The sequence below is a fragment of the Mesoplodon densirostris genome, chromosome 9, assembly GCF_025265405.1.
Source record: "Mesoplodon densirostris isolate mMesDen1 chromosome 9, mMesDen1 primary haplotype, whole genome shotgun sequence".
Lineage (NCBI taxonomy): Eukaryota > Metazoa > Chordata > Mammalia > Artiodactyla > Ziphiidae > Mesoplodon > Mesoplodon densirostris.
The window spans coordinates 36,464,928-36,491,236 of NC_082669.1; the positions used below are offsets into that span (position 1 = coordinate 36,464,928).

Consider the following 26,309-nt stretch of genomic DNA (forward strand, 5'->3'; position numbering starts at 1 on the left):
TGATGAATGAAAATGTAACGAAACCACGAATTGTCAGATCAGAAGGCTTGCTTCATGCTGAGGAGGTTGAATAAAAATGACTCCATCTGGATATATCATTTGAGCTATTTTCTTCAAATTTCTGATGAGTCCTGACTTCTTAAATCATGTTTTTAAATGAAAGCTTACATTGTTCCATATAACTGACTGGAACGGGTTTCACCCACTCATCCCGTAGGTCCATTTCCCCAAAAAGCCTCCCCACTGAGTGGAAGAGCAGACCCCGGACACAGGACATGTAAGTGCAGCATGACTGGCAGGCTTTGGTGTGGGGTAGGCACACAGACGGCATGCCCCCCTTCCCCTGGCCAAAATAAGGAGGGTGTTATTCTGGGTCATCACTACCCACATGAGGGACTTACTCTCGTCCTCCCAAAGCACATGACTCAATTTTGTTAGGGCAATGTTTTCAAACTGCTCACTGCAATCAACTAGTAAATAGTAACATCAATATACTGGGTCTCAAACAGCAATGTTTTTTTTAAATAAACAAATAAGACAGATTAGAACCAAAAATCAGAGTATAGTGCATGGTTCCTTATATATTTCGACATACACAATGACAGGTAGTAATTTGCATGATGATTATATCCAGTGACATTAAATGACCCAGGCATTACATTGTTTGCTCATTGTGTCTCCCTAAATTTTCTGGTGAATGATAGTCATTTATCAATACCCGAACAGAAGCCTAACACCATAATGTTTAATGTCACACACATGCACACACTTTTACAGTTGGTCCTGAAGTGAATGATGTGCAGGAGATTCCCATTTACTCTGAGGAAAAATTTCAACCAAGTTTTGGATAAGAACTTTTTAGAAAGGACATTAGTAATTGAAAAAAAATTTAGTGTAACATTTTCAGGAAACTTAGTGTGGATAAATTATTTTTTGAATGGCTCACATGATTGTTATGAGAAAGATGAGGGATGAGGAGGCATGAGCAAGTTGAACTGCTGCCTCTTCATCTCAAGGGCATTTCCAACAAGAAAAGGAGACTATGAAAGAGTTGATATGGTTGTATCAATACGCCACACCCAATGCAAATGGCAAGCTGTAATGCCCAAGGACAGTCTTCTAAACAGACCATTAAAACTTCATAACTAAAAAGATACATACTTATAAACCCAGAATTTTTCACTTTTCCATAAGCTCCTCAAATTGTTAAAGAAAAAATAAAGCCGTTGGCAGAATTTCTTAGTCATTCTATAACTTAGCCATTCTATGAATTTCTTAGTCGTTCTTTTAATTAGGAAGATTTATCCTTTCATTAGGCCATGTCTTTGGCAAACAAGAAAATGGCTGACACTGCCGCTGAAAAGTTTATTCTTCCAGCATGTAGGGATATTTTGTGAACAGGGTGAGATCAATTTGTTGATAAATTTTAAAACTTACCTCTCAGTGATAACACAGTATCTCTTCAAATCCCTACTACTGTATAACATTTAGAAGTAATGCTTAGTATGTACTTAGAACCTGGTATAGATTTTTGAGATCCATTTTGATAAGAGCTTTTATCACAAGTCATGTAGCTCTTTTTTTTTTAATTTTATTTATTTATGGCTGTGTTGGGTCTTTGTTTCTGTGCGAGGGCTTTCTCTAGTTGTGGCAAGCGGGGGCCACTCTTCATCGCGGTGCGCGGGCCTCTCACTATCGCGGCCTCTCTTGTTGCGGAGCACAGGCTCCAGAAGCGCAGGCTCGGTAATTGTGGCTCACGGGCCTAGTTGCTCCGCGGCACGTGGGATCCTCCCAGACCAGGGCTCGAACCCGTGTCCCCTGCATTGGCAGGCAGATTCTCAACCACTGCGCCACCAGGGAAGCCCCATGTAGCTCTTTTAGTTTATATCAGCTGTATGTGGAGGACTTACAGTGTGTACATTTAACTTCATGTGCTTCTGGATTATACGTCTTTACAGAATTGGAAAAGCAGACTCTCAGTCAATATAAAGTGAAAAACTGTAAAGAATGAAGCAGGCAATAGGATGGAAATGCAGAATTATTAAAGCAATTAAAAGATACTCTTCGCAATATTTTGCAATCATTGTTTTTTTCTATCTTGAGGCTTTGGCATCCAAAGAAATCCACCCTTGTTCACCGACATAATGGAAAATGCAGTGAAAGTTGTCATTCGTATTGAAAGCTCACCAAAGAGCAGACTTTTCGAAATATATTTTTCAGAGATTGGAAGTGAACATACCCACTTACTGCATCGAACCCATTTGTTCGTTCTTGCAGTGGAATACCCTAAGGAAGGACATTTCATATTGTATTAGTTGAAGCTCGATCTCATTTGGCAAATATTTTCAAAATTGACATCTAAGTATAACAGAAGGGCATATTTAACTGATTTTGTTATTTCTCAAAGTAGATTTGGAACTATGGGTGGGGTATGGGGGGAATTACATACCTCAACATGTCAAACACAACAAAGTGTTCCAAAAGGTATTATTCTTAAGGCAAAAACAGACATTTAAAAAGCATCACCTCGCAACTATCTGTTCCTAACATTCTTATAAGATGTTGAACTGAGGTTTTTCAATGAAGACAGTTTGAATGAGATAAAACTAGAGAAACTGTTGCCACCCCACTGTCTTAAACTTCTAATCACTACCTTCCAGAAGAAAAGTATTAAAGAACCTTTGGATAGAAGGTCATTTAGCTTTTCAAGACTCCTGAGTTAAACTTGGTGGCCAAAGAAGGAAATGCAGCTTTTATTTTTGATTTATTCTTTAAAAAAAGGATTATAAGATAGTAAGTTTAGCATAATTTTAGAGAAAAGATAAAGATTAATTTCCACTGTAAAGCATAAAAAAAGTATCATTATTATTAGGAGGACTAAAAGGAAACCATTTTTTTTGTGAGGCTGGAATTTTTATCCTTGACCCACTTAAAACTGTTGAAAAGAAACTGGCTCAACCGTGCCCTCGATGTGTGAGCAGCATTGTATCTGTGTGCTCTGAGCCAGAATGAGCTATCTACAGGTAAGCACACTTAACTGAATTAAACATTTCCTAATTTTCTGATTAGTTTGTCTATTTGGAGACTTCTCTGTTTTGTATTAAAGTATTAACAAAAACATTTTATATTGTTATGCCTATACTTTATCATAAAATATGAAAATAAGTATTGTTCCATAAAACAATTTTATTTTTAGGCATATCTCTATGTGTCTGAGTTTGTGTTTGTGTACTAGGCTTCAGGTACAATGTCTTTCTTACTACAGGTTCACTGTCATTCAAGTATGAAAAATACCAGTGTAGAGAATAGTTCTCAATGTTTTTTTTTTTATTCTTAAAGGTGGACACTACTGCTTCCAAATACACTGAATGTATGGCTTTGGGTGGGGACATTCAGATTTTTTCTCCCTCTTCAACCCTCCAACCTGCCAACTACCAGCTCCTTAAGACTTTCCTTGAAAGAACAGCTCCCCTCTTCGATCTCCTTACCCAGTGAGCACCCTCGCGTATTCCATGCTGACCCGAAAGTCAGTCCTATCCCATCTACCTTCTAGATCTCAGAAATCCCATTGGAATCTCTGATCCTCTGATGCCCATTCTCCAGTAGGGTCCCGACCACTGGTACTGATTTATCCTCTCATCTGTGCTTCTTCAATGTCATTTCAATGGAATTTGGAGAGAGTGAAGTGGTAAGTCATCTTCAAAGAGGTAAAGCTTGGGTTTTTATATGGTACTAGTCAAAGCTGGTGCAGGGAAGTGGGTAATCTCAAACATTATTAGTAGAAAAGCAAATTGATGCAATCAAAGCAATTTAGTAACACATATCAAGAACCTTAAATATGTCCATCTCCTTGAATCCAGTTAATCCCTTTCCAGTAATAAACTCTAAGGAAATAATCAAATGTCTAACAAAGATGTTCATTACAGAGTTATTTACAAAAATATGGTTTTTAATTTTTTCTTAAATGTCCAACAGGGGAATTATTAAATCCCAAATTGCATATATAATAGCACATTTGTCAATAACTAAAAGTCATGTTTTCTTAAAAAAATTTAATGACGAGGGAAGTGTATTAAAGGCATAACGGAAACGAAAAAAGTACAGAGAATAGAATCCCAACTTTACTTTAAAAAACAAGTAAGCAAACGAAGGACTGCAGAGAAAATATAGAGTAGGATCTTGATTTACATATATGTGGGAGGGGTGCACATGAGATTCACTCTTTATGTATGCTTCTTGTGGAGAGTCAGTTATATCATCCTCATCTTAATTATACCTATAACTGCATTATATAAACCATATTTGGGTTTAATTATATCATTTCCTTATACTCTCGGTAAATATACATAGTCTACAGCTCCCTTGCTATAATTCATTTTCCCCAATTCCAGTACACACCTTCAGCCACCTCAACATATGGGAGTCTAGGTATCAAACTTGATTTTAAATACATATTAATATCTCATTAAGTTAACTGTAAGCTTCAGCCATGCTACTGAATCTCAGTTTCTATGGTGTAAGCAATGCTGGACTAAACAATTATATTTTCAATGACACAGTTCTGCTTAGATAGGTTTGCCTCTTACCTGAAATCCCCTCTTACAGGCACCCTCAATCTCATGGAAGTCATGCTCTGTGCACAGAGGGCAAGCTTCAGCACTCTCCCACAGGAAATAGAATGTACATCCATCACAGGTACCTGCTGGACACTTGCTGAAATAAAACATGAAAAACAACAAAACCAACGGCTTTTGTAACACCTTCAATTGAGTCCAATCAACATTTGAATGCATGCTGCATACATACTGGGAAGCAATGTGTGAATGCTGAGGAAACACATGAAAAATAATCTAAAGGAGACAAAAACCACAACAAAATACCACTTTGCACCTACCAAGATGGTTAGAATCAAAACAACAGATATTAACAAGTGTTGTGAGGATGTGGGGAAATTGGAACCTTCACACACTGCTGATGGGAATATAAAATGGTGCAGCACTGGAGGAATCTGGCAGTTCCACACACAATTAAACACAATTACCATACGATCCAGCAATTCCACTCCTAGGTAAATATCCAAGAGAAATGAAAATACTATGTCCATACAAAAAACCTTGTATATGAATGTTCATAACAGCATTATTCATAATATCCAAAAGGTGGAAACAACCCAAATGTCCACCAGCAGATGAATGGATGAACAAAATGTGGTATATCCATACAATGAAATACTACTCAGTCATGAAAAGGAATGCAGTACTGATACATGCCCCAACTTGGATGAACTTCAAAAATACTATGCTTAGTGACTGAAGCCAACCAAAAATTCCACAAATTGTATGATTTTATTCAGATGAAAGTCCATAACAGGGAACTCGATTTCAACATTTGAAAGTAGGTTAGTGGTTGCTCAGGATCAGGAAAGGGGCTAAGATTTAGAGAGGTAATAGCTAAAGGGTATGGGATTTCTTTGTGAAGTGATGAAAAATTTGTAGAATTGGCTATGGTGATGCTTGCACGTATATGAATATACAATAACCACTGAACAGTACACTTTAAATGAGTGAATTTTAATGGTCTGTGAATTATATCTCTAGTGAATTTTAATGGTCTGTGAATTATATCTCTATAAAGCTGGGGTTTTTTTAATTTAAAGAAACAGGTACAGATACTGACCAAAAAAAAAAGCTGCCGGAAAGTTTCTTCGTGAATCCTTACTGATTGAAGCAAGAAACTATTTGGAAAGATTCTAATGGGAATGACTATTTTGTTCATGAATCCATTAAAACCAGGGGAATACTGTTCCCTTAGTTTGCCTACTGCAATTCCCCTAAGTCAAGCTGTGTAAATACAGGGCATTGCCCTGAAAACCTCCTTCAGACCTCAGCTGATGCAGAGTAGAGGTGTCCTGAAACAACTAATAGCAAAATGATAGACACACAATAATAGAGAGAATCCAAAAAACATCCCTTTTTAAGTTTTCATTTCAAATGCCTTTCTGATCATACAGTACCCAAATCTTTAATTTTCAGTCTACCAGAAAGGTAAAATTTCATACTATCAGTTAATTAAATATATTCTAAGGTACCCTAATATGAACACTGAAACAAACTGACATGCCTGAAAATGTATGCATTTTTACATGTCTATCTTTCTGAAGTGTCCGTGTACTGCAGACTAAGTGGACATGGGTGGGAGGTAAACAAAAGCAACGTTCTGTACAACGTACTTCAGAAACAGAGACCCAGATTGTCAAAACTAAGAACAATGGTGAAGAGCGACTCTTCGGAAAAATGACTGGACTCTCTTATCTGCCTTAATTTCTCTGTTTGTAAAAAGAGAGTAATAAATATATTCAGACTAAGAAGCAAAGAGAGATTTTTTTTTTAAAGGAAAGTACAATAGATGAAAAACATGCCACTTAAAAAATTATTCCTACCCTCTCCCTTCCAGATCAGTAAAAGCAACTCAAAATTGCTCTTTTGAAAAAGATTGTGTAATCAATTAGAAAAATTCTTCAAGAACACATTATTTGCATAACAATGCTTTGCAACTTTCAAAATAATTACACTTTTCTGATCATTTAGCAAAAATTACCAATAGGTTTTGCTGCTCAAGTCTTTCCTCCGTGAATTATTTTCTATTTTATTTTTCCAACACAGAAAAACTTCAAAAGGAGAAAAAACTGTTTATATCGGGAAGTTGAAAGAGTAAGTATGCTAAAGTTTGAGAAAAAAGAACTCAACAAATGAAAAAAAGGAGAAAATTAATCAAACTGGCAAAAAGCTCTACAGAGAAGACTTGGGTTACGATTCTAACTGGACTTTCAAATGATTCTGTGTTTTTCCGTAAGTGATTCAACCTCCCTCCCCACCATATCACTTTTTTTTTTTTTTTTTTTTTTTTTTTTGCTGTACGCGGGCCTCTCACTGCTGTGGCCCCTCCCGTTGCGGAGCACAGGCTCCGGACACACAGGCTCCGCGGCCATGGCTCGCGGGCCCAGCCGCTCCACGGCATGTGGGATCCTCCGGGATCGGGGCACGAACCCGTGTCCCCTGCATCGGCAGGCGGACTCTCAACCACTGCGCCACCAGGGAAGCCCCATATCACTTTTATAATTTGTCAAAAGCAGAATGTCTGCTATACTGCAGTCATAGGGTGGTTATAAAGGATAAAATGAGAGAACAATTTGGTAAAGTTTAAACCACTGCAAAACATAAAATACCATTAACAATGCACATCACTTTCTAAAGAACTGGTAGAGCCAAAGAAACAAACAAACAAAAATCAAGATGTTGATATAATTTATAAAGCTGCTGTTAGATGTCAAAATACTACAATGATTCAGTGCCTTTCCTTGGCAGACTTCACTTTTTAAAAGAAACTCTTAGGTTAAAAGCAGTTTAGTTTAGAATCAATTCTTTAATTCTTTTAACTCAATGAATCATTTAAAATGTGGAACATCCAAATTTGATTCTTTGTTATAAACCTAATTGTCACAGTTTGAATCAGGCCTTCCCTGGGAAATAACAAGAATGTATGAAGCAGTAATAATTTCAATAGTGCTTACATATATAAATGAAAACAGAAAAAAAAGATGAAAGAAAAAAAGTAGTAAGATAGATAAATCTTTTATTGCCAGATATGTGAAATACCTTTCCCCTTGCTGTCACCATCTTTTCCTCCCCACCAGACTTTTACAGGTGTCGCTAATTGTGTTTCTACATAACTTTTGCTCTACGTGATCACCACAGAAACCAATGAGTACATGTTCAAAGAAACGAGACAAAGTTTGTACAGTCCGGCATCCTCTGGCACAGGCAATGTTCTCTGACCTCCTGGTGACTCCTTTTGGCTTTGGAATCTCAGGAAGGCCTTTCTCTGCCAAGAATGCCTTGTCATTGGCAAACACCCTTCTTGTGTAGGGTCCATAAAACACCATTGCATCTTGCTCTAATTTTGTTTGCCCTAAGGCTGAAGAGCATCAATCACTTATGACAGTTTGAACACAAGATATTTTGACCTAGAAGTCTTAGATCTATAAAATTTTACCAGTCTCCTGCAAAAATCTCCCTTTCTAAAGGTTCTACCCTTGGTTAACTCGCAAAAGCCAGCATCTGATGAAGACATGGACAAACTATATTTACTGACACTACCTAGTCCCTTTTTTTTTTAACTTTTTAAAACAGTTTAATTGAGATATAGTTCAAATAGCATACAATTCACGATATAAAAGTGTACAATTCAATGGATTTTAATATATTCACAATATGTGCAACCATCACAGTCCATTTTTAAATATTTTCAAAATGAAAATTCTTTATTCATTCATTTGTTGATGGATATTTAGGTTGGTTAGCATACCTGGCTACTGTAAAGAATACTGCCTTAAAACATTAGGGTGTAGGTATGTTTTTGAATTAGTATTTTTATTTTCTTCGGATATATATCCAGGAGTGGAACTGCTGGATCATATGGTAATTCTATTCTTGGTTTCTTGAAGAACCTCCATAATGTTCTTCACAGTGGCTGCATCCATTTACATTCCCACCAACAGCATACCAGGGTTTCCTTTTCTCCATTCTTGCCAACATTTATTCGTGATTTTGTTAATGATGGCCACTCTCACTGGTGTGAGGTGATATCTCATTGTAGTTTTGATTTGCATTTCTCAAATAGTTAAGCCATGTTGAGCATTTTCCCTGTGCCTGTTGGCCATCTGTATGACTTCTTTGGAAAAAAATGTCTATACAGGTCTTCTGTCAACTTTTAAATTGTTTTTTTTTTATATTGAGTTATATGAGCTGTTCATATATTGGGGGGATTAACCCCTTATCAGGCATGTCACTTGCAAATATTTTCTCCCAGTTAGCAGGCTACCTTTTCATTTTGCTGATGGTTTCCTTGGCTGTGTCAGGCCCCAGGGCTGGGGTGTTCACTATGTGGCTCAAATGGCTCACTCCTCAGGGAGGATCTCCAAGCCTGTGATGTCCCCCTCCTCTTCTGTGTCTCCTCCCAGGGGCACAGGTCCCGACCTGATTGCTTCTCTTCCCTTCCTACTCGACTCCATGTGGATCTTTCTTTACAGTCCTGGTCATAGATGACCCCTCCTGCCAGTCTCCAGTTTGTTTTCGGCAAGAACTGCCCCATATGTAGATGTTGGGTTTTTTTCTTTTTTCTTTTTTTTTTTTTTTTGCGGTACGCAGGCCTCTCACTGTTGTAGCCTCTCCCGTTGCGGAGCACAGGCTCCGGAGGCACAGGCTCAGCGGCCATGGCTCACGGGTCCAGCCGCTCTGCGGCATGTGGGATCTTCCTGGACCGGGGCACGAACCCGTGTCCCCTGCATCGGCAGGCGGACTCTCAACCACTGTGCCACCGGGGAAGCCCTATCCTCTGGCTTTTAATAACTTAAAATGAATAGACAACTGTTTTGGCTCTAACAGTCCTTCCCCAAATACCAACAAAAACACTAGCATCCAATAGATCCAGCAACTTTGATAGAGAGACTCTAAATCAGAGCCTGTGAAGAAACCCCTGGTGTGCTTGACCTCTGAACACAAACCTCTGTCCTCGACCGCTGTCAGGACAGAAGTGTGAAGCACCCCTTTTGTGAGAGACAATCTCCTCAGAAGCTCCACTTACAATGAAAATGAATTTGGATTTTGAAGGAGGTTTTCACAGAACGATTTTGGATTTATTTATCAACTACCCAAGCAATTAAATATGGTCCTAAGTTGTAAGAAAGAGAGGAGGAGGATTTTCCTCTAACTCAGAACATTAATAAAGACGACCCTGTTTGAGGAAAGATGAGTCATTAAAAAGAAGGCACCAATAATTGGCAGATCAGTTGAGCTGTCCCCCGGATAAATGTGCTATTTGCCTCTGTTTAATGTGCTTCTTTGCAAATCTCTGCCTATAAGGAATAGGGGGAAATGACAAGATGAAAGCACGATGGCATGAAAAGAACAACAGACACAGTCAAGAAACCATTCCATCTTGACTGCGCCACTCTACAGCTATGCGACCTGGGTCCTCGGTGTTTCCTACTGTATCAAGTAAATGGGTTTGACTGAATGATGTCTAATGTGCTATGACATCTCCATTACCAGAGTTAACATGGTTCCCTCTACCTGTTTTCGAATAAGGCTTTTTAAAAATTTTTTCAAACCTTTTTAAAACTTTGCTGTTAAAACTAACAGCAATTTCTCATGTTTTTGAAAGAGCACTTTGGACACGTGCTTAGGTCTAAATTTTTCCTAATGAAAGGAGAATCTTGGATTCCTCTAACCATGTAAGATCATGATTAGGGGTTTGGAAAGCCTTTTAGGCAGAAGCTGGAGAGGCATCTATTTACGGATATTAGGGGTCGATTGTGTTCGCAATTTGTTCTTTGGCCAAAGTACAAACTGCAGTAGATAATCTCAAAAGTCCACTCTGACTCTGATTTCATCTGCCACAGACATCATGCTGTTAAGTTTAATTGAAAACGTCTCACACCCTCCAGACACTTTGTGGAATTAGAAACCAACTGCATCTGCCAGACCAAACAGACAGGCTGGTGTTTCCAACTGCTGGTTAGTAGGCGGCCCAGAATATTTGCCGCTCCTTCTGCACTGCATGTGAGATGCACGGAGAACACACAGTTCCCTTTTTCTCCTGCCCTTTTCACTTTCTGTAAAGACATTCTCATTGATATTTTCCCTGGTCACCAAGACACAGAGCCCCGGCCAACATTACTCCTGCCAAAGTCGCCTTTGCCTGGTTTGCCAAGATTCTTGGCCAAGAGAGAATTCCAGGGGATGGCATCCCTTCCGAACTGCCAAGGACTCCCTATAGTGACTTCCTGGTCAGCGTATGAGACTTCTTTCTGCAAGGCAATTTCCTGGTTAGCACCTTTCTTTCTCTCCTGGAGAACTTAAAGCTCAAAAAAGAAGAATGCAAATTAAGTCCTCTTCAAAAGTAACCTAAGTAAATTTGGCTCTGTTAACATTTCTTTACTGTTAGTAGGAAATCTTTATTCAGCCCTACAGCTTAAAGAAAAAAAAAATTCTAATTATTTCCGGACAAGCTGCTGTTTCTCATGTTCTGATCCTGATCCCAGAGCTCCCCCTTGTGCCCTGACGGAAATCGATTCAAGAAAGAATGAAAAAAGTGAGAGAGTGGCATGGACATATATACACTACCAAAGGTAAAATAGATAGCTAGTGGGAAGCAGCCGCATAGCACAGGGAGATCAGCTCGGTGCTTTGTGACCACCTAAAGGAGTGGGATAGGGAGGGTGGGAGGGAGACGCAAGAGGGAAGAGATATGGGGATACATGTATATGTATAGCTGATTCACTCTGTTATAAAGCAGAAACTAACACACCGTTGTAAAGCAATTATACTCCAATAAAGATGTTTTTAAAAAAAAAAAAAGAAAAGAAAGAACGAAAGGCCAGCACATTTAGGTTGTGGGGTTGAAAGCATTCCCTAGAGCCGTGGTCCTCAGACTTCAGTGTGCGTCGTAATTATAAACACAGCTTCATCAAAATATGGGTGAAGGCATCCACCCTGTAGACCACGACCTTTTAATTTAGCTTTTCAGAAAACTAAAATGCAAAACAACATGTGAGAATCTATGTCAGAAAACAAAAAAGTCAAATCTCCAAAATGGGGGTTAAGACCAATGGTTCTCAAATTTCAATATGTATCAGAATTGTCTTGTGTTTTTATAAATATTCCTGTTCCAAACACTCGGAAATTCTTTAGCTTTCAGGGAAGGCCTCGAAATCAGTTTTAAAATAGACACCCCACTCTGATGCTTTTGCAAAAATGTTCCTATAAAAGGGTTTCATCTTCAAGGAATTCATGGAAAAGACTCTGACAAGCACAGGTTTCTGGTAACTGACTATACTGCTGAACTGAATGAATAAGCATTTTCAGAACTCTAATGGAAAACTGATGAATTCATAAAAGTGCTAACAAAAGATCAAGATGAAAAAAAATTAATTACATGGGACTGAGTGAACTGATGATGATTATAATTTTTGTGACTTTCTGTTTGAATAAAAAAATGTGAGCTAAAGTATTAAAATGATTGATTGCTTTAAATAAATAAATAAATAAGAATAAATTTTAAAAATTAAAAAAAAAATAGACACCCCAAGGTATTCTGCTGCATATGATCGTGGGAAACCCTTGCAAAGACGGTCAAGTAGAAAAAACTGCCTGAGGTCGAAGGAGGAACTTAACGTTTCCTCTCCTCACAAGGAAAAAAATTAGTTTCTAGATGCCATCATTTAACATCATGAGACTATTACTTTCTTATTACGTTAAAACATCAGAATCCACCTTGGGAGAGTTAGAGTGATACATTTTCTAGAGGACAGAGTTAGTCTTCAGTAACATTATCTGCTTAAGTCATAGAGGCTCCTGGAGGAGGCTTCAGAAGTCATCCAGGTGGACTCCCGAGAAGTGAGTTGCTAGGTCTGAGAAAGGACCTCAGAAGTGCTACAGAAAATAAAACAAACCTCTGAACTCGAAGTCACATGGTGGGATATCAGAGCATAGTGAAAGAATCTCTGGATACACCTTCTCATAAAGAAAGTGTGCTTGCTGCCTTAACTCCAGCGTGAACACTGGCCCAGGGATCCTCCACCACACGATGCCCTTGAGCACCAGGCTCCCTCTGTTTCTTTCACTGATGTCCATTACCTTTTATTATGTATTGTGCTCATCACATTCTTCTCTCACCTTGAAAAGGTGAGGAGAAAAATTAATACATACATCTACGAGGACCAGAGTAACAGCACTGGTAAGAGGTGAATGCTACTATGCCTTTACGCACAGAAATGAGCCCAAAATACTATGTTATCACTGTAATTATTTTTAAGATGCCCAAGTAACTGGAGCAATGCTTAGACCACTGATTTCCAATCCTGATGTAACATACTCAGGATAGCTTAAAATCTCACAAAAGGTTACGGTGAAACTATCAAAAACAAAATTAAGTCAATCATTTTTTTAAAGATAAATTTTTGCTAGCTTGATGGAGGAAAATGTGCAAATCAAATTATAATCCAAAGGTACCTTAACCCTAAAAAGACTAGAAATAATCTACATACTAAACAATGAATAACTATAAAAAATAAAAATCAGGAGACATTTAAGCTTCACTCATGCCATGAAAACAGTCTCTAAGTTTACAGTTTTGAGTCCATGAAATTGCTTCTTTTCTCCTACTGTTCCCACCCAAAGTGGCTGTATTAATCATATCTAGACTGTGGACAGCTGTTGCCTCCATGTCAATCAGTTAAATGAACTGTGTTACATATTGTATAGGTCAGACTCTACCTTGGTGATTTCGCCACCAGTGATCAGAAAATTGAAGAGCTGGAAATGCATCTAACATGACCCTCATCCCCTTATAGAGAAAGAAACTATGGTGCACAGGTTAGACTGCTTAATCTAAAATTTAGATCCTAGATTCAGATGGTCCATTGCTGGTGAGGAACTGTAATCCAGGGAAGTTCCTTATCCAGCTCTCAAGAAAGTAGAGGCTAGATAGTAAGACTCAATCCAAGGATACAAACAATATAGTTATATATTACTCAAATAATTTTGAAGACAATTAGACACTCAGGCAAACCAGACGAGAATATGTCATTGAGGAGACCGGGAAGTGCTGAGATCGGCAAGGGCCTATACCTCTTTACAGGCACCCAGCACGTCTGTACAACAAAAATCTACAGATTCTTTGTTCCCTTTCTGCTTTATATCCATAGAGAACGTGTTTTAAAATAGTAAGATTCTGGAGAGTTTTTCTTCCTAATAAATACAAATATGGAAGAATCATATAGAAATAAGATTACCTGGGTACTGAAATGGTTCCAGCTCCCGGTTTAGCGGGATTACACCTCATTTTCACAGCAGTTGATCGGCCTTTAACACAAGAGGTTGTAGCTGTAGAAGACCTATTGGAAAAGAAATGCTATTTCACAAAACATATATGACACACATTTCAAAGACAAAAATATCCTGTGTATAACTGCTCCTATGCTTTATGAATAAATGAAAAAATGTATCAAAGTTCACTAATTTAGAATTTTAATACATATTGAGTTCATTTACTTTCACTGCCTATGAAAAGCTGACTGCTCCCCAGGTAAAGTCATATGCTATCATCAAAGGATTTAAAGCTACTGTAATTACCACCCAAATTAGAAGCAAAAGAATTTTTTAAAAGATTAGAGGTCATAGCGACTTAGGCTGATGTTTTGATGTGTGAATTACAATTACTGCCTAGACAATGAAGTAGAGTCTCTTTATTGTCTAATTTAGAAGATTACATATATGAGGAAAATGACATAATGCTTTCTACATATTCCCCGTTTCCTATTTTTTTACTAAGTCTTTCACTTACGAACCAATTACTGACTGACTATTAGGTATAAGCTACCATGCTAGGCACCCTGAAGTGATGTCCTTATGATTAAGAAAACAGTCAAGAGAAGCAGCGTGTTCACTCACTTATAAAAGAAATGCACATCTGGTATTTGGCTTGGTGAAACTGGGAACATATCTTCTTTTATATTAATATTTTGCAATGTGGTTTCAACAGTCACTCCTAGACGAGAATAAAAAAGAAACTATTAAGCAATATGGCAAAATGAGGCTTAGTTAGTCTCTGTATACCTAAATAGAAAATAGCTTTACTTTGATACTGTCATTTTACCAGAAATATCCTCTTAAATTAATGCATTCTTGGTAAGAACAATAAACTTTACAAAGTTTCCAGAATAGAAGATAAAAGATTCTACTCCCTAGTTTTGCAATTTTGCTTAAGTCACTTTACTTCCCTGATTCTTATGTCTTGAATTTGTAAAATGCGTGCAATAATTTAGATGATCTCCACTGTCCCTTCTAGTTCTAACATTTCAACAATCTACTATTATCACTTTCAGCCTCTTGTGAGTTGTGCCAAATGAGCTGGGCTACTTTGCTAATGCAGCTTTTCATTCATTCACATTCATTATAGACACAACTGACAAAACAAAATTTTTTGTGCCCTAATAATTTCCAGAAAAATACTCCAAAATTTGTTTAATCTAGGAGTAAGGTGTTCCCCACCCATCCACCCCAGGCAAAATGATAGCAGAGCCAAAATGCAAGCAATAACAGCCACCTTTGTTCTAACAGAGTTCTGATGCTGAGCACAAACTCAGTACCTGTCCTTGGTGCTGAAAATTATAGCTAAATTCCCCTGGAGTCTCTCACGACGGTTCTCAAATCCGGCTGCAGATTAGAATCATCTAAGAAGCTTGTTACATTGTTAGATTATCATATGCCTTGTTAGAGCCCTAATCCCTACCCCAGATATCTTAATGAACTTGATCTTTAGGAATTACTAATTAGGGACCTGAAATATTCTTAAAGCTTCCCTAAACTTTCTAGACCAGAAAGACAGGAGGGACAGATGGGGAATAAAACTCAGCACATTGACTCTTGCTGTTTGTCACCAGATTACTTCTGGTATGAGAAGAGATGATGAAAACTGGTGGCAGATATTATGATTTAGGTTTATGCTGTGTTTGTTTACTCTTCTTCTGTTCACAGTTCTGGGAGTTTATTATTATTTTGCTTCATAAACTCCTAGAGAATCTGATGAAAGGCACAGACTCTCAGAAAACAACATATCACACAAGTTAATACATAAATTCAGAAGCTTCTTGTATTCCCTGAGAACGATCCAAAGATCTCACTTGCAGGGGCTTTTTAACCATGTTATAAAGTGGTGGTTTAGAATTACCTGTAGGTTTTAATCATCGATGGTAAGCACCCATGCAATGACAAGTTATCAGGACCATAATTTTAGAACAAATGCATGCATGCGTATACGAACCAAATTAAACTTACCTAAAAATGTATCTGCCAGAATGATGGATTGTGATGATAAGGCTGCTCGGAAGCCCTTACTTTCAGAAGGAATAATAGTTGACTGACATACAAATGCTCCTACCAAATTCGTGTAATCATCTGACCCTGCCACCATTTCCTTTACTGTGAAGTCTGTTATATTGTTGGTGCAGAGAGCCAACTTCTTCCCCTAGGAAAATAAATTCATAAAGAGGTTTCACTGAAGGTCAGTCTCTAAACTGGATCTCAGCTAGCTAGTGAGTCTAGCAGAGCACTGGCTCTCTCCTCACCACAATTCTGGTTTAACTGATCGGGTGTGGGCCCAGGCACCAGTACTTTTTAAAAGCTCTTGAGACAATTCCAATGTTCAACCAGGGTTGAGAGTCACTGAAGTTATCATGAATACAGTAATTCAAGGCTGCACTGCTCCCCCAACTACAAGCATCATTTGTGTTGGATGAAAGCCATCTGACTTAAGGAAATATAAGTCATCTGTGAAATCTTCAATTCTTAGGACAACAATGCAATAAAGGAACCAGAAAACTGCTGGTGAAGGTTTTAATGCCAAGAAAAGGGACTTGCTCTTCCTTCTCCTGTATAGGCCTGTGTGTGGCAGAAAAGAAACGTCAAGGCTGAAAAAGAAAACATAAAAGCCTAGGACAACAACTGACCAGTTGGTCACTACAAGTGTCTTTATTCACCTACTCTTAGACTCAACGATGTGGATCAGCTCAAGTACACAGTATGTTGAAGGGTATACAGAAGCTTACTTTTTTTTTTTTTTTTTTTTTTTTGCGGTACACGGGCCTCTCACTGTTGCGGCCTCTCCTGTTGCGGAGCACAGGCTCCGGACGCGCAGGCTCAGCGGCCATGACTCATGGGCCCAGCCGCTCTGCGGCATGTGGGATCTTCCCGGACCGGGACACGAACCCGCGTACCCTGCATCAGCAGGCGGACTCCCAACCGCTGTGCCACCAGGGAAGCCCAGGAGCTTACTTTTTTAATCATTTGGAGGGTAGTGAGAAGATATAACTTATAAAATGGTTTGACTCTTATTTGTTTTTAATATGCTATGTCTAAATATACTACAGTCCCACTGCAAAGGACTGTACCTTACTCTACAATTTCTATGAAGAAATATATAACAAAAAACAGAAACACTTTTATTGGTCTCAGATGTAGAGTGTGCACAGATGGGCACAAAGAAAAGAACAAAGATTTCTCTTCCTTAATGCAGCGAGCAATCCTAACCTATAAAATGTTCTCCCTCCACCAAGCCTGCTCACCACATTACAGGTGCAACATATTGTTACTAAGCTTAAATTAAACTCCTGACGTCATAAGAGAAGAACAAGGAAAAAGAGCAGAGAGACACTACTGAGGAAAAGAAGAGGAATACAAGAGTAAGAGGAAAGGAATGTGAATAAAGAGGAGAAACGGAGAAGGAAGACAGAAGAGAGAAGAGGAAAGCAAAGACACTGGTAACACAGGAATGAGACTGAGAAGAAGTGTGATATACAGTGGAATTAATCTTATTCACTGCTTTACACAGCATTTAACCCAACAGGCATTTAATTTTTTTTTTTTATTGAGTGAACCGAGTGACTGATCAATCGGGTGAGTTGCTGGATCACCCCATGTAAAATCAGGACAGGACAAACGTCATACCATGTAAAATGTATAGACCTTTTCGTTTAAGAACTTCTGTAGCCATGAGACGTCTTTTTATTTCCCTTGCACAACCTTTGGCACAGCATTTCATAACGGAGACCATTAGCGACATAGGAGTTAAAACGGAAAGAGACATGGAGGAAAGGCCTTAGTATATTTTCACCTTTGCTAACGGGGAATACACACACATACACCTCAACCCCGACCTTCTATGCCCACAAAAATATTGGACACGCAGTCCTGTAACTCTCCCATTACCAGTATCCATTCACGTTCTGCTTCCTCCCAAAGAAAATTAAGTCCCATTATTTATTAGCAGAGGCTACCTCATCAACTGGCACTTGTGCCCTGCTTACGTCCTTTTTATTTTTGGACAAACTTCCTCTGGAAAGTTCTTTCTTTTTAAAACACAAACTTGACCATATAAGCAACAGTCAAACTTTCTCAAACCTTAACTTCCTGCCTAAAAAATAGGTGGGATTGACAAGCCTGACCCACTTTTACAAAAATGAAAGAACCTCAAAGCCCTTGCTCCATAGCTCCAAGCTTTGGGGGTTCAACTGACTGGATAAGTGCTTTGATGGACTGAGAACCAGACAAGGTTGCCCCTGGTGGAGAAAACTGCCAACGTGCTAGGAAGCAACAGAGGATTTAAGCTGTCACAGCTCAGTTTCTGACATTTGGTTGTTAGTTTCCATAGAGATTTTATTGGTCCATCAACACAGAAAATAACTCAGTCAGAGCTGAAACAGCTCCGTCTCACCCTGCCAGCCAGAACTCACCTCATGCCCACATAAACTGATATTGAAGAAATGGAAGTATTTTGTTCCTTTGGACGTAAAGCTGGGACCATTCATTAAGGAGCCCACACTGCTGAGGTTGCTGAAGTCATAGTGCAAACTCTGATTTTCTTTTTCATAGTAGAAAAAGCAGTCACTGTAGCAAACTGAGTGGTCCTTTGATTAAAGATTAAGAAATGTAAAAAAACAAAACAAAACAAAGCAAAAACAATATGGCAGGAAAGAAAGCATTAGCTGCTATGAAAAAATGTGTTTCCAGAAAGTTCTAGGTTTAAAAACTATTTCAGTTATTTTGTCTTAGTTATGGTATATTTTACCACACTAATATAGAAAATTTCTAAACTCTAGATTTCTCTACGCAAAGTTCAGAAGTGTTAGAAGTTTTTAACAAAGTTATTCTAAGATTAGTTTCTTATAGAAAGGTATTTTAATAAATAGCCAAAATGTCCTGTTATGCCAGTTTAAACAGACATTAAACTATTTTTTCCTTCACTCATAATATAGCATCAATCTTTACGCTTAAAATGTTATGAGATATTCTTGCTGTTCTCCATATACGCCTACAGCCTACATATAGTGAGGCACCTTACTTGCTCTACCTTAATGGAATACACAAGAAATCAGTTTTAATATTTTTGGAAAGCATTCTTATTTGGATGCTCTTCTTAATATTTTATGCCCTCAGTAATTAGCACTTTCATGGAACATATTAAGTGCTCAACAGATGTAAGATGAGGTAAAATAAGAAAGGGAATGAAAAAGCCATTCATAAATAAAAATAGCAACTTCACAGCTCCTGGAGAAACATTAAGAGGAAGCTTTGAGTTTGTCTGTTAAAATATGCTTTCCTGGGGATAACTGAAATACAGACCCACTTACCTGAGTGCTTCTACTCCCAGGCCCACAGAGAATACAAGCCTCCTTGCCATAGACCTGATGTATGGACAGGTAGGTGTCAGGTGGACACTCCTTGCACTGGTTGGTTTCTTTCTCAATGTAGTGGCCTGGGGGGCAGGGGACACACGATGAGCCCAACTGTTCAGAACCGAGGGCACAGGCACGGCATGAAGACGCCACCCCATCAACTGCATTAGCGGCAGTGATAGAATAAATCTTCACCATGTCATTGATGAACCGTCTATTCTAAAAAGAGAGCAGAAAGTAATGACTTCTGCCTTGGCGCTCAGTTACACAACCAGATTGTTTTATGCTCGTATCACCAAAATAACTAAGCAAAGTGTCCCAGCCAGTGGATTAATAGTATTCCTTTTTGGTACTTTTTAAAAATATATTAAATCTTAACACTAGAAAATCATTTCCACAGTAATGGAGTTCCAGGAATTTTGCCATGAAATTATGAAATTATGTCATAATGGGTACAAATTCAGGCATATGTATAGACTCGATGTCTGGAAAAACCAATATGATTTAACAAAAGAGCAACCTTAGCTCCCATCACTGTTTATTCAGACATAAGCCTAAATGATACAATAGGTTGTTTGCAGTGTGGCAATGTGGAAAAGACTTGGATCAGGGATTAAAAAGTCCTCACCCAAACACTAACTGTGTGATAGTGGTGCAATCACATCACTTCTCTGGGCTTTTTTCCTCCCTCTCTAGCACTTTCCTTAACCAACATACTCTGATTTCTACTGGATGCATAACAGAGAGTAAAAACCTGGGTCTTACTATACTTTTCTTTCTTGTGACACTGAGTCAATTAAGGTCTAGTTTTCATCAAGCAGTGAGCACCACTGAATCAGTAGAGCGCTGCTTCTTGATGCTTTCTGTCTGGGGCAAAGACAAAAGGGAGGCAAGGAAGCCTTCCACAGCATGTTCACACCCCACAAGGTGGGAATTCTGAGCACTCATAAAAGAGCAACTGGAGTCAAGTGAAACCTGGGGAATGGGTTCCCCAGTGAAAACCTGAAGAGAGGGGCTTCCCTGGTGGCGCAGTGGTTGAGAGTCCGCCTGCCGATGCAGGGGACATGGGTTCGTGCCCCGGTCTGGGAGGGTCCCACATGCCGTGGAGCGGCTGGGCCCGTGAGCCATGGCCGCTGAGCCTGCGCGTCCGGAGCCTGTGCTCCGCAGCGGGAGAGGCCACAGCAGTGAGAGGGCCGCGTACCGCAAAAAAAAAAAAAAAAAAAAACCTGAAGAGAAAAGAGAAAATGCTCTACATTTGCCACCACAATGTTAAGGCAGCGTCTTTAACCATGATTTACCTCGTTCTCACCCTGGGAATGTCACAGCAATGGAGATCCACAATCACATGTAATTGAAGCATATAATGGAAAATATTGAGGGGAGGATTAAGGTCTATTCTACCACGGAAAGTAAAATAGAATAGTTCTGTGTGTAAAGCCAACAGTGTGTACATACACACTCGCCAAGCTATAAAAGGAGACAGTCATTACTGTATGAAGTAATAAACCAACCTCAGATAATGCCTCCTGGACAAATGTCAGATCATTCAGACGAAGGGGAAGAAAGTCACCACCTTCCCAAAGTCTCAGAAAGCTTTAAAAGTAAGTTTTTAAATAACTACAAAATAAGATTTTCTTTCTCTTAAGCTTTTACCAACTATATTAGTTCAAAGTATAGAACAATTCGAAGATACATTGTGTTGTTCCATTTCATACATTCTTGCTCTCAAAACACAAACCAAAAAAAAAAATACCATTTTTATACCAGTCTACTCCATAACCAAATGATTGATTCTACATCAGTAAAAAGCTAAGCCTTTGATTGATTCTACATCAGTAAAAAGCTAAGCCTTTTCCTCCAGGAGATTTGAGTGACCACTTTGTACAAATCTCCACAGGGAGAATCATCTTTGTGGCTTTTTTTTTTTTTAAGTGCTTGGAACTTACATCTTGACCCTGATTGGTCCTCTGAAATGCCCACGTAAATGTAAATGTGGCATTCTTGAAGATGACATGGGTATAAGCTTGTTTTTCTTTGGTTCCACCCCATGATTCGACCACGTTGGTACTTTTTCTATTAATATCCTAAAATACAGTAGAAAAAAATACATACAAAAAAGCATCAACTCAGTATTAATATACATGTATATACATTACAATCATATGTTTGTATTTACAGTAAACCCTACAGCATTCAGGAATATTTATCTGCAGAGCATGTAACCCTAAAACCCTCAAAAACTTCCCTTCAAGTCTACACAAGCATTTACTAGCTTAGTAATTATAATGTATCAACCACATCATCAATATAACATGAAAGAGGTCTCAAATCATAGCTATGTTTAAGGAATTTTTCTGTTGGAGGGAGAGGTGGTGTATATGTGTATGTGTTTGACTCCAGCTTAGGAAATATATGCAGAAAGGGAAACATAATTCCTCCAACTTCTGACAGTAAACTTCTAGGATCCTCATAAAATGACAAGGCTTTCTTTCCATCTTTTATCTTTTCCCTGAGGGATTCTGATAGGCGGCTCTTATACAGGAATTCTAAATTCTCCCTGAATTATACTTGCAATTTCCAGTGCAGATTAACTAGAATGTTATTTATGTTCATGTAATCGTCTTTTGCTTATACTTGAATTCCAAAAAGATTAATTTGTGTAACACTTTATTTCTGATTTCCTTAGCTAAATTCAATATTTAGAATATTATATAAATGTGTGACATTCCACCAATATTATGTCATTAACATGGTCAGAAAGCAAATGCAATAAGCAAAGCAAATAATGTAATACACATCTAATTTATTTGAAATGGAAAACCAAGACTAACTCTGAATTTTCTAATTAGTCTTCCCTGCAGAAACCCTAATAGATGACTTAGGAATCTGGATAGGTTTTTGTTAGCTATCCGAGATGTTGATAATACAGTGGCATGGCTCAAGACATGTCTCTTTCTTTCTATGATATAAACGCTGATGACAAGCATGTTATAAATAATCAGATATGCTATAAAGACATGCGTCTTGAGTTCACACCACAAGTAGGAACAACAGAACACACCTGTCATACGTTACAGAATTCCCCACATTACCAAACAACCAAATAATCACACGTGCCACTTCCTAAAAGGAGCTCATAATATACAAACAGTGTTTTGCTGAACACTTTCTGGATGTTCATTCGCATAATAAATGGAACATACTGCATTACTGCAAATAATACCACCTTACCTTTGTAAAACACTACATGATTTTGAAAGCATTTTGATGTGTTATTTAGGTGATGATATCTCAAAGATTGCTGTGCAGAAATCAAATCACAGAGTAAAGAAAACTAACGGATCCAGCTATGAGCAAAAACCTCTTAAGACTGATTTACCAAAATAAATATCTATGATCCCTACCCTCAGGAATGCTAGATCAACAGAGAGAGACAAATATATGAATACATTCACATAATTAAAGTAGGGTTTTCTCAAAGGGTTTTAGGAGCACACTGGAGAGAGTGGTTAACTTTACTTAAAGGAATAAGAGAAAGCTTCCCAGAAAAGGTGAGGTTTGAGCTGCCCTCGAAGTATGAACAGGAGTTCACCAGACAATAGAGCAAAATGAAGAAAGTCATTCTAGCTTAGAGTGTGTCAGGTATGAGAAGTGAAAAAGTACAGTGTTCCACTAACAAATTCAGGGTGTCTAAAGAGGGGTGAGTAGTAACAGCAGTTTGGTAACAGAGGCTGAGCAAAGAGTACAAAAGCCATACAGATGCCATGCTAAGGAATTTTAAGTGTATTCATAGGCTATTGGTTCTCAAACTTTACTGCATTTCAGAACCAACCTCAAGGCTTGCTAAAATACAGAATGCTGGGCCCTATCACCAGAGTGTCTCATTAAGACTAGGAAGCGGGGTCTTCCCTGGTGGTGCAGTGGTTGAGAGTCCACCTGCCGATGCAGGGGACACGGGTTGGTGCCCCGGTCTGGGAGGATCCCACATGCCGTGGAGCGGCTGGGCCCGTGAGCCATGGCTGCTGAGCCTGCGCGTCCGGAGCCTGTGTTCCGCAATGGGAGAGGCCACAACAGTGAGAGGCCCGTGTACCGCAAGAAAAAAAAAAAAAAAAAAAAGACTAGGAAGGGGCTCAGAAATGTGCATTTCTAACAAGTTCCCAGACGATGCTGGTCCAGGAACCACACTTTGAGAACCACTGCCACAGGCAATAAAAAGCCACTAAGGATGAGGGGGTAGATTTGTTGTGGCTGCCTCTACTATTGTTTTTATGTTTATAAAGATAAGTTTGACAACAGCATTTATGAGAGGATGGGGATGAGAAGAACACATAGAGACTATTGCTGAGAGATAATGGGAGTCTGAATTGTCATTAATGGCACTCAGTATGAAGAGGAACTGATACATTGAAGAAATAAGGAGGGAGAGCTAAGAGAGCTGAAGACTTCTCGGTTATTTGTGGTGTCATATATAGACGTGCTGAAGATTATTCATCTTCTTTGACTACCACAAAGTCCTTTTTTTTTTCAGAACGAAAGTCTGCCTTCATTTAAGCTATTAGTAATCATGAACAAATATTTAAATCTCCATATATCTTGTATATCATGGAGGAAACTGTTAATGGACTGTTAACTAGCTACTAAAGGATTGTTGGAAAAAAGCAAAACCAAATCATGTCTATGAAGTCACTACTTAATTATAACATTAAAGTCTGAGCCAACAACCTTCTAATACCTCCCTGGGGTCTTAAGTAAATTTTGTGTTACTACTCTTTCTCAAGGTATTAGTTGAGATTTACAGGACATCTAGGAAAAAAATGGGCAAAATTATGACATGTACATAGCAAAATCCTTTGTCTACATTTATTTACTTAACAAGGAAGAGGGTTATTTTCCCCAAAGCTCTCCACCTCCACTGTTTTGTGCCCTCACTTATTAATACATGCTTTTCCCTCCAGATGGTTTGAATTGCTGAATGGTTACTAGGGGAGAATTTTCACTCTGCTGGCGGCATATTTTTCTGAAGGACTCTCCTATGGAATTGATATTTCCTGGCTTCTGTCTGTCACCCGGGCCCCATCACTCAGTTCTCTCCACAAGGAATGAACACTTTCTTTGTGGACTTCACCACACAATGTTTAATGAGTTCCTTAGATATCTTTTTAATGTCTTTGGAAGACCCTAAAAATGGGAAGAAAAATGGGATTCTTATCGCAATTTGTATAAATAGGGTCACACTTGAAAGAGAACACTAAGCGTAGAAATCCATCTGTGAGAGCCCCTCTTCCACTTACCACCATGAAGTACAGAATACAGTCGGCTGAACAGAGGGTCTCAAACACAAACGTTATTCTTCCCAGTTCAGAGCCCATGGCTCCCGTCATCGATGTCGGTGGTCTATTTAACAGATTAAAATTGCAATATTTACAGCATGTTCTGAATACAGTGGGAAAAAGTTAAGTCACTTTTTTCATTAAGCTGAAAGCCACGCTCTTCTCTCCGTGCAGTCTACTGCTGCACGGAGTCTACACAACCATGGTAATATGCTCAGATCTCCTGGTGTAAATGCTGCCACCCAGCCTACAGCAAGAAAAAGACTCCTGCTGGGCAATTCAACATGGGGGGCTAAAAGGATTAAACAATTTGTAACATACTACTTTACAGACAGAACTGCAAGAAAAACAAATAAATAAATCAAGAGATTCTCCTGCAAATGACTTAGACTAAGATCTCTGAATTAAGCATCCAAGAGTCACGGTTTTTGTAATATTTGGATAGAGTATTTTTTAAAACTTTGGCTTCATCTAACTAACATACAATTAACAGTTATAGTTTCTATAGATATTCTTAAATATAATACATTATCCGACACAGCTTGTTATTTGCTATGTACACCACAATATTAATATATTTTATAAAGGCAGCCCTACTTCACCTATTTCTGTAGGGAAACAGGCATGAGGATTCCTACAGAAGGGAATCAGAATTGGTTTTCCTTACTTAAATCCTGGGATATGCAAGTTTAAGATCAGGTAATCATTATCGGAACCTCCAGCCCCACTCTGGATATGATCTCCAGCCACCTCCCAACCTAGAAATGATAAAGGTTATCTTTGTCAGTAAAAATTCCAGTAATGATTTCCGACAATCTTTTTACATAAGGCCACAAAAAAAGAATTCCCAATTTTAGATTGCAGGTGCAAACTGCATGCAGAAGTAGACTCCTAGATACCAATAAAAACGTTGCATATGATTCTCCAGGAAGAATCAAGTAATGCATATTTTTGCATCAAAGGTATTTAATGGTCAAATTAACAACAGTTTTCTCAATGAGGTATGATTTTTTTTAAACTAGAACAGACGGTCTTTATCCATTTCCATATACTAAGATGAAAACATCCTAGTCTTCAGGTAACCAAAGGGAAATAGAAACTTCAAATTACTTAATGAAGATGCGGGGTCTGGAGCTCTTTCTTAGAGTTTGTTGTATTGTTGTTCCCTAATTTAACCCCTGTTCTGCATTCACTCACTTACTCACTCACTGAACTGGCTTTCACTGAATGCCACGAACCATGACCTACTTTAGGGATAGAAAGACAAGACTGGGTCCACCCTCACTATGGAATCAGTAGACTATGAGAGACATAGCTAACAACTGTTAATAGTATGAGGTAATAGAGATGCACATAAAAGGTGACATGAGGTCTGTCTTCTGCAGAGAAACAATCAGCATGCCATGGGCTGAAATGGCCACCATGAAATGAGGAAAGGGGATGCAGCCCTCACACACCATCAAGCAAGGTTATTAACGAATGGCAATGCTTAACATGGACACATGTACCTCCAAAAGGAAATGTCAACTTCTGCTACTTGAACAGGCATGAGAGAAACCGGGAAAGAGATTAAAATCAGTGCTGTACTGGTGATGTGGCAATGTTCGAAATGTTATCATCAGCAGTTCATAGAAAGGTGATATGTGGAATATACATAAATCAAGCTAGTTCGAAAAATGGTTATGTAC

At 38.6% G+C, this 26,309-nt stretch overlaps 1 protein-coding gene across 1 annotated transcript in view; it reads right to left on the minus strand.

Annotated features, from left to right (window-relative positions):
* The window catches only part of ELAPOR2 (endosome-lysosome associated apoptosis and autophagy regulator family member 2), a 183,991-nt gene that overhangs the window by 20,825 nt on the left and 136,857 nt on the right, over nt 1-26,309 (minus strand). The window contains exons 11-19 of the mRNA XM_060108141.1: nt 25,289-25,379; nt 24,583-24,685; nt 21,238-21,375; nt 19,247-19,510; nt 18,350-18,523; nt 15,897-16,086; nt 14,511-14,607; nt 13,853-13,954; nt 4,587-4,713 (exon numbers count right to left, since the gene is read on the minus strand). Of these exons, the coding sequence (XP_059964124.1) occupies nt 4,587-4,713; nt 13,853-13,954; nt 14,511-14,607; nt 15,897-16,086; nt 18,350-18,523; nt 19,247-19,510; nt 21,238-21,375; nt 24,583-24,685; nt 25,289-25,379 (1,286 nt within the window). The remainder of the gene's footprint in view (nt 1-4,586; nt 4,714-13,852; nt 13,955-14,510; nt 14,608-15,896; nt 16,087-18,349; nt 18,524-19,246; nt 19,511-21,237; nt 21,376-24,582; nt 24,686-25,288; nt 25,380-26,309) is intronic.